The 11,899-nt window shown below is 43.2% G+C and overlaps 1 protein-coding gene across 1 annotated transcript; it reads left to right on the top strand.

Annotated features, from left to right (window-relative positions):
* The first annotated feature begins 1,463 nt into the window (after positions 1 to 1,463).
* On the top strand, positions 1,464 to 11,640 carry LOC107228236 (otoferlin). The gene is made up of 28 exons (XM_015669622.2): positions 1,464 to 1,634; positions 1,785 to 1,929; positions 2,068 to 2,221; positions 2,536 to 2,701; positions 3,444 to 3,636; positions 3,706 to 3,908; positions 3,988 to 4,165; positions 4,232 to 4,425; positions 4,494 to 4,808; positions 4,882 to 5,214; positions 5,305 to 5,421; positions 5,476 to 5,610; positions 5,699 to 5,860; positions 5,963 to 6,232; positions 6,307 to 6,487; positions 6,613 to 6,839; positions 6,904 to 6,975; positions 7,031 to 7,165; positions 7,276 to 7,420; positions 7,587 to 7,716; positions 7,811 to 8,145; positions 8,248 to 8,378; positions 8,454 to 8,641; positions 8,729 to 8,964; positions 9,037 to 9,206; positions 9,612 to 9,712; positions 11,009 to 11,433; positions 11,559 to 11,640. Exons 1-27 carry the CDS (start codon positions 1,464 to 1,466, stop codon positions 11,187 to 11,189), a joined length of 4,968 nt encoding a protein of 1,655 aa, XP_015525108.1. The 3' UTR covers positions 11,190 to 11,433; positions 11,559 to 11,640.
* Positions 11,641 to 11,899: the final 259 nt, after the last annotated feature.

The raw sequence follows: 11,899 nt of genomic DNA, 5'->3' as shown, positions 1-11,899 counted from the left end.
CGTGGAGTGGCAACTTGACAGCTGAATCGGTATTTCGGCAGGAGAACGCGAGGAGTGACGTAGATCCGGTAAATCATAGAAGACCCGGTCATAACTCACGCCAGTTCATCGGAAAGAAACGGCCTATTAAAATAGCGAGGATCTTAAAGTTTGTCGACGAAGTTCCCACCGCGCGTTGACCAAAATTCTGTATACCCAGAATCTAGATCCGGTGGCGGTTGTTTTGGATCCTCCTCTTTCGGTTCTCCTGGGGCCGAGAAACGTGGACCGAAGTGCCAGGGACCAATTTAGAAATACCTTCGAAATCGATCGGTGGCAAAGCGAAGTCAGCGCGGGCGCAGCTGCTGCTGCTGCTGCTGATGTCGAGCTGCTGCCGTTGGTCCTGCGGATGTCTCAACAAATTGGGGAAATAAATTCAATTTGCGAACTCGATGGCGTTACTTTGGCCCTCGGCTTGCGACTCGAGGCCCTCGGAACTACCGGGGAACTCGTTGGGCCCCGCTAACACACCGATCACTTCTTTTCCATCTATCGACTCCCGACGTGAGCGGGATTTCGCTGTAGCCATGGAGGCCAATTTACCAAGTGGCAAATTAGTTCGGTAGTCAGAAGGGAGGATCTCCTCCTGCATGTTTGCGGCTTCTCGCCGTTCGCGGATTTTGTTGTTCAGTTTTTTTTTTTTTTTTTTACACCTCGCAAGGGTTAACAAACTTCGACGCCTGATTTGTGCATATATTTTTCGCTCGCTGGTCTAGCTAATTGAGTTGATCGCTTAGGATGTTATTATACCTAGGGTAACGTCGACGGGAGTAATTGACGTCAGGTGAATTAACCATTTCCTGTTTATGCCTTACGACCAGAGGGAACCCCCCCTGTCGCGTGGTGCAGAAATTGAGAAAAGAGGATAAAATAATTAAAAGGCCATCATCCAAGTTAAACGTGAAATACGGTATAACATTTTTTCTCCAACACACAATCATCAGCACGAAATTATTCTAGAAATATAGATCGAGTCGTTGATTATTTCGTCCATTCCTCATCGTTTCGCACTAAGGAAAGGGTCATTTCGGTCAATGTAGCGATATCCGAAGGTTTCAGCCACAAGCTTCTCCCGGCGAAACGGTTAGAGACTGGAACGTTACCTACAGTTGAGATGAGCCAGTCGATAACGCGTTTCACTGGCGCGAACGTCGACGGCCAATAACCCGCCTGCACGATACGCAAAACGAGGATAAGACTGTTGGCAATGCGTACATCACTTGGTCAAACATCGATTGTCGATAGTCGTTCGAGATTGTCGCTACGTGAAAACATTCGAAATTCGAAACAGACCGGCACCGATTGTTTTACCGTGAGCGGTAATCGATCAATTAGTCAAATCGTTGTCTTCCGGGCACGTGGAAGTGACAGAATTAAGTATCATCGAGCTTTTCAATTTCAAATTTTGACGGTACCCGATTAAAATGGCTTGCAAATGTTGCCGGCCAAAATATGGCGAATTTGAAGTCTGCGTGACGATATTGGAGGGTAAATACTTGCCGCAAAATGGCAATCCTCTTGTTGTTGTTAAGGTTGGTCACCACAAGAAGAAGACGCGCGTATGCAATAGAACGGATACTCCGTACTACAATGAGGTAGGAAAGAATTTCTTAAAAAGACCTTTTTCTTTAAAGCAGCAAAATATTTCCAGTTTTATGCTATTTAAAGCCAGCGGTAATCATTCATCGACTTGTAGCTCAGTGGACAATTTTTCAGGATACTTACATGTATACAATCTGTTTCAGTACTTTGTCTTCGACTTTGCCTGCGACCTCGAAACGCTTCTCCGTAAAAAAATCACGATATCGGTATACATGCAGAATTGTTTGAGGCACTTGAAATTCCACGCGACAATCATGTTCGAAGTCGCTACTGTTTGGGATCAGCCCGGTAGGTTTGAGAATAATTTTACGAAATGAGCAAGACGCGTCGGTAATATGAGAATAATGTTTTCCGTAAAATTCTATCGATCTAATTCCCAGATCAGTAAATATGCAGTAATTAATATCTCTACCTCCTCTTTTATAGACCATCAATACTACCACAAATGGGCCATGCTGGTGAATCCCAAGGACATGGCATCCGGACCTAAAGGCTACATCAAATGCAACATTACCGTAAACGCGAAGGGCCAGATGTTCAAATCTCATCCGGAGACAGACGGAGAAGAAGACATCGAAGGGTATGCTTGATTTTTTGTCGTAGAAGTACTGTGAGTAAAATTTTCTCAGCTCACAAATGCCTCAATGATCTAGATCTGCTGAGAAAATTAGGATGCTAACGCAATATTGGCAAGGTCAAAAGGAAAACCAGTTTAACCGTGACGCCGATAAGTGACGGTGCCTTGAATTATTGATTGAACTCTGGTTCCTTTTCGGGGACAAGAGATTACTTATTCAAATAGAGAATAGATGATTTGTACAAAAGGCCACGCTCCGTGTAGACGGATCACGTCCCTCTCTGAGACGTCATCGAAATCTACTCGTCTGTTCGCAGCAATTTACTTCTGCCAATTGAGGGGGTAGGGAACAGACGCCGAGCTCGATTTGTCTTCTCGGTATATCGTGCCGACGGCCTTCCCGGGATGGACGGGTTTCTCCGCTGTCAAAATCACTCGGAGAATATCAATCCCTACATCCAGATATCGTTTTCCTCAAGTAAGGTATTGCGTTTCCTTCTTCGATCCATCCAATCATCGATAAAATGATTGGACCTCCGGGCAGCTTTGAATCCCTTGTACAATAGCGATCGTAAGATTAACCTCGTCGACTCCTGCTGATAGGTATGAAAATAATTTACACGAGACGGATCGCTAACCGCGTGGAAACTGGTTACACACAACCGTTTGTCGATCGATACCTTCGTCTATGATTACCGAATGTTTCGTAACGTCTCGCTTGCGGCCTTATCTCATTTCTCATCAACCCTCTAATATGATAAATTACCGCACATTATGCATAAAAAATTATTTCATCAGCATCAACGGTAGTCACGTAATGACAATATCCCGCGAGGGAGCGAGGCCATATCTTGGTCAATCACGATCTCCGTATCGTGACTGTTTTCATTACGCGGTATCAAATTAACGAAAAACTGTCCCAACGCGTCGGTGACCTTTCCATACATCCTAGCAAAAAATAGTACCGGGACGATCGATTCAAGCAGTTGATGCTTGCAAATAAATTGCCACCGTTTCCTTATAAGTACACCCAGAAAATTCTTGAAAAAGGTGAGCTGAAAAATAGCTCCACAAATTGGTCTCGCTTGCGGGACGACGTTGACAAAATTGTTTGTACGTGTTCGCGCATAGTGTTCCGTGAAAGAGATGGCAAGTGATCAAACTTGTACTATCTCACGAGATCATGACCTATAAAAATCAATGCCGTTATGCCAATTTTCTACAGGGCAGAACGAGCACTGAACATAACAGTTTCGCACCGCAATTCAACGAGCGAATAATATTTAGGGAGATGTTTCCTCCGCTGTGTCACCGAGTCAGGATAGCAATAAAAGATAAGGGCTGCAGCGGGTGCAGAAAGAGCGTCGTGGCGTATCACATTTTGAACCTCAAGAAAATCTCAAGCTTCGGCGAATACGGTGAGATTGATCAAGGTCTTCGGAACGATCGACCCTTTCTGTAAACCTGATTTCGTGAATTTTACACAGCATTTTTACCCACGTTCGGACCGACCTTTGTCCATTTCTACGGAAGCGGAAGCACTCGGGAATGCAACTGTATCGGAAAATGCGTCGCTACCCTGCCGGCGCACAGAGGCCGTGTATTGCTCGCTCTGAAAACTGAAATCGACGACCCCGAGGCCCCTTCGACCCCTTTTGTTGAAATCGAGCCTTGTATACCGGTCATAGAGGTTTGATTTCGTGCAGAATTCATTGACAAAGTAAATCCAGCTTACGGTTGATTGCAAAAATCATTTCTCCGAATGGCAGAGGAGCTTTTGGGAGACTGAGGAGTATCTTCTGGTGGGCATCGTTTTCGACGTCTCGATGATAGACCGTGGAAAATACTCGGGAAAGAAGATCAGCTTTGAAATAAGTCTTGGCAACGCTGGTAACAAGATGCTTTCTTACAGCCAATGCGTCGAGAGCAGCGGTGACGGGCTACTCGGTAAGATAACGATAAAGTATCAAATTCACTTCCAATCATATCGTGCCGTTTGCTAACGCATCGTAGAAAGAGTGACTGCAGAAAAAAGCCCAGACTTTGAGAGCACAACGGTACCAACAACTACAGCTACCATGGACCGGAAGTACGACTACTTACCGTATGCGGAAAAAAAACCGTGCATGTACGTTAAGTCCTGGTGGCCCAACCTAGAGTGGAGAATCTTCAACAGAAACGGGCTGGCTTCGATTGCTCGCTTCCTTGTAAGATGACGATACGAAAAAAAATTGATATTTTACAATTAAAAAAGTAATAAGCTTATTGAAACTAGAGAAAGAAACTGGGAAGCATGGAGAAGTTGATGATCGTTCAACAGTCAATAACGTATAAATACTACAATGACATGATAAACGAGCTGTGCCATCGTTGCAAGAGGTATCTGAAGATGCTGGATGGCTGTAAGCTCGATGAAATTGGGGGGACAACAAAACTGGACAAACATAGATTCAACGTTTGTCATATGGCCGTTGAGGACATCCTGCAGGCCATAAAGATCAACGGTACTCTACCGGACAACAACTACGTCAGGATCGCAATGATTCATGCGCACAAGTATTTGCGCTCTCTGGAAGATATTATGGAAGATGTAAGTCGGTAAAGATCCAACATTTCTCTTGCGAGAATTCGAGGAGAGCATAGAGTGCCATTTGTATTTTCAGCCTCAAGACGCTCTTCCTGACGTGTATATCTGGATGATCACCGGGTCCAAGAGAGTCGCTTACACGAAATTACCTGCGTTTCTTTTAACGTATCAAGAGAATGAAGAATTTCGCGGAAAGTACTCCGGGGAACGCATCAGTCTTTTCTTCAAGGACCCCCTCGACGACACCCGAGCCATGGACCGGAGTGCCTGTAGTGCTGAAATATTCACATGGCTCGGAACTACGAAACACGTCAATGCCTGCTGGAGTATGATTCCACCGGGTTATGAAGTGGACCACGACGCCGAGTTGGACGCCTTTCCTTCCACGTTGGAATTCACCAAATCTGCAGTGAGAATTATCATTTATCCGTAACAAGCTGTCTTCAGAGTATAAAAATCCGGGGTCTTTCCTCTGACACTGAGTGCTCGAACTTTCTAGACATTCCAACTCCGGGCTCATATATTTCAAGGAAGATTCGACCCTGGGATGGATTCCTCGGGCCTCTCAGATCCTTTGATCCGAGTCATATTTAACGGACACACGTTGGCGACGAGAGTGAGTAACTTAAATTAATGGCACAACGGTCTTTACCCGGGAATTTTTTTTCAGGTGATACGTGAAACTCTGGCTCCACTCTGGGATCAAACGCTGATATTCAAACCAATCATCGTTTATGGAGTCCGGGAACATATCAAAATGTACCCACCTAAAGTGATAATGGAAGCGTTTGACGAGGACTTATGCGTGAGTCTCTGGTAGACCATGAAATGTTAGTTTTACGTTCGTTGAATGGAGTCATCATTTGTCGAATTTCTTGCTGTAATCTGCACAGGGAAGTCTTGAATTCAATGGCAGATGCATCGCTACTCCCGTCGTAAAATTGAACACGGAAACATATTCGCCACCCGAATTTCCACCTCAGCTCAAGTGGTTCTTATTTCACAACCAAAAAGGAGAGAACGGAGCTGCTTTGGCAGCTTTTGAACTTATAGAGGTGAAAGACAAAACGTAAATCTGCATTCTTGAGAAGGAAAACCCATTTCGTGACCGTGACGTCACCTCCTTGACGGAACAGTGACTTAGTAAATATATGTAGACAGGTGAAGATGATATTGCAGATGTACCGATAAACGAGTCTACTGATAGCAGGATCTACAATTTACCGGACGATATCAGGCCGGTCATGTCCAGCCACCGTTTGGAGGTAATTTTTTGGGGAGTCAGAGCCCTGAAGAAGGTCCACTACATAACAGCAAACAATCCGATAATATCGGTGGAGTGCAACGGACATCTCGTCAAATCCGAGATCATGAGGAACTGTAAAAGTTTCAGTAATTTCGAAGAATCACACATGATGATTGACATTGTGAGAAACAAATTCCTTAAGTGCTGAGGTGGGTAACTTTCCAATTGAGACTTTTTTCTCGATGAATTTCATAGGATCTCCCAGAGCAGGACATCTACTATCCTTCTCTGACCATCAAAGCATACGATTTACGCAGTTTTGGATGCTTAACGTACCTAGGAGTCACTATAATCCCAACCATCTACGGGTTCATCGGACAACTCGTCTCTGAAGATGAGTATTTCGAAAAAATCATCGACAACGACGAGTCACATCGTACGAATAGTGCTGTAGAAAAAAATATATGTAAGAATGAACTGACACGCGAAGAATAGAATCGACACACATGTTTCGAAAAGATGCAGTTGATGACATCCTTCGTTTTTCTTCTGTCTATACAGTGCCGCTTTCGAATGACTTCGATCCTGACCCACCTGAGACTGAAAGATTGATCAGTTACAAGCAGATGACGAGCAAGCAGGGAACATCTCGCTTTGCAGCCTTTGTGGGAGGAATGAAAAACATTTTTAAGTGGAAACGAAAAAAGCATTCAAAGGATGATATCGTTTACGGTACAGACGAGGATGAGTCCTATGACTGGTGGAGCAAGTACTACGCATCCGTACAGGTATAATTTACACTGAATTACCATTACGCGATCGAACGTTGAATAATACGTGCTCGAAATTTAGGAGGAAAGAAATGCCGAAATGGGACAAACGGCCAAGTACCTCTACGACAAAAAGCCAATAGCCACGTTCAAGGTATGACGAAGTATGATCAAGAAATATTAGCGGTGGAATTTAACCAGTCAAATAGATTTATACCACAGAGCTGGAAATGGTTCCGGAATTTGAGAGCTTCGAGGACAGATTCACTGCGTTCCAATTGTTGAAGGGGAAGGTTACTGGCAACGTTGTCGAAGATGACAAAAATAAAGTTGGGATTTTCAAGGTGAATATAACATGTACGTGTAAGTGAACCATGTCACCGCCTTAGCAAAGTCCTTTGTCAACATCTCATCTAATATTAAAAAGAGAGGAAACTTAGTTTCTTATCGATAGGGGCATATTGCGATTTACCGCTGGCCTCATCCCTCGGGAACTGCGTGCAGAACGCGCATCGGAAACGATGCAGCGTTAGGGATTTGCGATGATTATCCCTCACCGGAGCCTTTGAAAGTCCTGGTTAGAATATACGTAATACGAGGTAGGTATGCTGGCTGCATAGCGAAGGATAGTAGCAAAAAAAAAAAATATCTTTATGATCTCGTGTGGCAGTGATCGTAAAATGCAAAGTGATAAAGTTACTCAGCTTTTTTATACCCAAGGCGAAACGAGAATAGCACTATTTTTAGTCTCTCAATTTATTCAAGGTATCAATCTTCATCCGAGAGATCCTTTGACCGGAAAATCTGACCCTTACCTTCGCGTACAACTGGGAAAGACAATATTCGATGAGAAAAAGATGTACATTGCCAATGAGCTAAATCCAATATTTGGAAAGTATGAACCTTCGATAAATGGTCTTTCACACCAAAAGCGAAACTCTAGCGCCCGACAAAAATCCTTAATATTGCACCGTGGCTTTCGAACGCAGAGTTTTCGAAATTGACGCGATGTTTCCAAAGGACTATCTGTTGACTATCCAAGTCTGGGACTACGACGCGACTTCCTCCGATGACTTGATCGGTGAGACGAAAATCGACATCGAAAATCGATACTATAGCAGGCACCGACCACACTGCGGAATATCTCGGGTCTATACTGTGGATGGATACAACGCGTGGCGGGATCGGGAAAGCCCGATTGACATTCTCAACTACCTCTGCACAAAGAACAACCTCCCCTATCCCGAGTTTCTTGAAACAGAAGTGAAAATCGGATGCCAAAGATTTCCGTTCACCTGTAAAATCGAGGGGAACGCAAACCTAGGCAAGCTATTCGTATACTTATATAAGAGGCTTTGAGAAGTCGAATTCCAACATCGAACACAAAAGTTTCGCGAAATATAAAACTTTTCATATTCGTATGCAGATTCGAAGGAGTGTATGGCCTTGAACGTACTTCACCACTGGCACGAGTTTCCAATATGCGGTACGACCCTGGTTCCCGAGCACGTGGAGCAACGTCCCCTGTTCAACAGTTCGATGCCGGGTCTGGAGCAGGTTCGAGAGTATCACTAATTGCAAAATTACATGGTGACTTTATCAAAGCGGTGGTACGTCCGCACTTATCCGCAGGGTAAACTGGAGCTCTGGATCGACATGTTCGGCGTAAGTGACCTCCCTCCGAGGCCAGCTATTGACATTAAACCGAAGCCACCAGAGGATTACGAACTCCGTGTCATCGTGTGGAATACCGAGGACATTCCGCTGGTCGACAATCAGTTTCTTACTGGTGAAAAATGCTCAGATATCTACGTCAAGGGGTGCTTTTCATTATCGTTCGTATTTTGGTGAGATCGGTTCGAAAGGTATTAAGGCCGGTGACGAGGCGACTCTTTTCTGTTTACCAGGTGGCTGACCTACGACGATCATCAGAAAACCGACGTCCATTACAACTCGCTGACCGGAGAAGGGAACTTCAATTGGAGGTTCGTTTTCCGGCTGACATATCTAAAGGCGGAACAGATGATGCTCGTCAAAAAGAAGCTCTCGGTATTCGCGAAGGACGCAACAGCGCAGAGATTTCCCTGCAGACTGAACCTCCAAGTCTGGGACAATGACCATTTTTCACCGGATGACTTCCTCGGTATATCGTTTTTTCGATTCCATCACAGGTTTGATATGCGTTTTTTTTTTTTATCAAGGATTTGAATTCCAGGCTCGTTGACCATTGATCTGCCCAAGATACCGAAGGGAAGTACGAACTCGAAGAACTGTACGTTAAAGCTGATGGAACCTGATGCACCAACAATAAACCTCTTCAAAGCAATGCGAATTAAAGCGTGGTGGCCATTCGTTCGATTGGAAAATGAAAAACACGTACAAGCGGTAAGGGAATTAAAAAGATAGCTATTGGATAGTATTCGACGTGGAAAAGACAAGACAAATTACGCGCGTGATTAGCAAAGGCTAGAATAGCCTGAAGCTACGAGTTCTGATTCTTCCTTTAAGCAAACACAGGTAGTGCAATTTTCTTATCTGCTCGAACGTAATCGTGTGCTTCAATTTACGAATTAATCAATTCTGGAGAAAGTAACGCAGTCTTACCATTAAATGAAGAAAAAATAAATTAAATCACGTTCGATTTTCCAAAAATGGCGTGTAAATCAATTACACTCGAATCCATTGTCACCGGATATTTTATAAATCAGACGGAAATTTTCCCAACGTATATTACTTCTTACGTATATACCTTCTAACAAATATGACGCGCTTTGTTCTCTCCGATTCTAGGGAAAGGTCGAAATGGAGCTGATTTTAGTCCCAATCGAAGAAGCTGACGAGAATCCCGTTGGACTCGGCAGACATCCTCCAGAGCCAATGGCACCGCCAAAGTGAGTCTTTCGTTAATGTAGAAACATTCTTTAACCGTACTTGGTATCACGCAATCGCAAGATGGTCTGGTGCGAGTAAAGAATTGATTTGATTCCAACTCACTCGAATTTCTCATTATTCTGATTGGATAACCCAAGAAGCGTTAAGAAAGCCAACGCCACGCGTGTACAGTTGACCGTAAAACCACTCGTAACTCGGTAATAAATTAGCCTTAAGAAAAAAAAGTACTAAGAATTTGAAACGGTCCAAAGGTTAATTTATTATGAACTGTTCGTTTGGACCGAATATTTCAACGCCACCTTCAAAACTTTCCGCATGTATAATATATAAAGTGTGATATAGATGTATGCGTTCACTCAATTCAGATGAAATCGCCGGAATCTTTTTGACTTCTTCTGAATAAATATAAAAGAAATGTTCTCGCCAAAGAGGGTGATGAGGATTTCTTCGTAATCATATCTCTAGAATTGGATTGAAAAACAACGATGTTGATTAAAACCTCTGAGTGAATATCGAAGAAGCCACGCGAACTACAACCAAATTGGAAAACCGCAAGAAATGGAATACCGTGATATCGAATACAGCGGAAATTGCTAAGTCGTGATTATTCAGCAATAGAATTCCTGTGATCCTTGATTCCGCAACGGATATAGAACTTGTATAATAGTCTATAAATATGGAATATTCGATCAAATTTTTATACACGACTCAGAAAGCCAATAGAACTTTCAAGTTAGGAAGTTTTAGATACACAGAAAAATAACTTTCTCTAAAAAACTAATTGGTAAACATGTCATCAATGCATAATACATTTTTATAATTTTTAAGAAGAAGAAATTCTTACGCAGCGAGTTTCAACCGTAAATACCTGTAATTACTGGTAAATACGTGTTACCCCCGAGTTTGTCCAACACGGTATTGATCAGTTCATCGTCCTTGCGACAAGATACCACTAACCAACGACCTCAGCTTCGACCCCAACTCATCTCACTCATCTCTTGACTCTACTTTGAGTTTCACCCATTCTACCGACGTCTGTTTATTGGCTTCCCTTTGTGTAGATATAATCAATTGGCAAACTTTTGTTGGAGTTAGCTTTGTTCCCGTTTGTACTAATGGAGAGAGGGAGCCCTTTGTCAGAATTCGTCAAGAAGTTAGGAATAATTGTGCGCAAATCATAAGTGAAGAAGATGAGCTAGGACGTTATGACTTATATACCAGTGCAAACAAAAACCGCGGCGTTTTAACGCAGTACTTCATTAATTACATGGTTAATTTTTTTCTCTATCCGACAGCCGACCCGATACTTCGTTCTCCTGGTTTCGCAATCCCTGGAAAGCGTGCCGTTTCATAGTATGCCGATACTACAAGTGGAAGATTATTTTTGCCCTCTGCATGATGTTGCTGACAGTACTCATTGGCTGTGGAATTTACGCGTTTCCTGGATATTTTGTCAAACGGATTCTGGGAGCCTGAGAGTCGAATCAATCGACATGTTGCCTGGCCTTCAGCACGCATTAGTGACGTTGATTTTTTCCATCATTTTTGTAATGAATTTTCGAAGAATGAAAATAACGCATCATTTAAAAAAATTCTATATTTATAAAAACTGAATAAGCAGCTTATTACTCGCAATATTGCACGGATTTTTATGTCGACCATCTTTATCGAAGAACAAATCAAGGAAATTTTACTTATCACGGTGAAACGTACAATTACAGTAAGTAATATGTCTCTTAAATTTTAGTTCAGAAAATTAATCAATCAAGGTAACCATTTGCTGCAATTTTTTCACCAACTTGTATTATCTTCTGTCCTCTCGCATTCAAATGAAAACCCCAAAAGAGAAAGAACAGAGCCTAGCTTCCGTCGGTTGGCCAGATCACTGCGTCTCCTTCGATTGGAAGGAGGCAAGGATCGCAGAAGAAGTTGCCAGGCGCCCTGAGGGTCAGTTTACCGTGCGCAACGCCCATCAACGCAACTCAAGAGGCTTACTTCATACTGTGCAAATAACCCTGTCGGCGGTATCCTGCAAGAATGTCCGATCAACAAACCTCATTTCAATAACACACGAGTGTGTGGTTGACGGAGTGGTAAAGATAAGATTTATATACGTATACCTAATACCGAGGTCAAGGAGCATTTACGATTCTTTTTTCTGTGGCTGTAGAAAATTCGTCTGCAGA

Source organism: Neodiprion lecontei, chromosome 2, assembly GCF_021901455.1.
Source record: "Neodiprion lecontei isolate iyNeoLeco1 chromosome 2, iyNeoLeco1.1, whole genome shotgun sequence".
NCBI lineage: Eukaryota > Metazoa > Arthropoda > Insecta > Hymenoptera > Diprionidae > Neodiprion > Neodiprion lecontei.
This window is presented reverse-complemented; position numbering and strand designations above follow the sequence as displayed.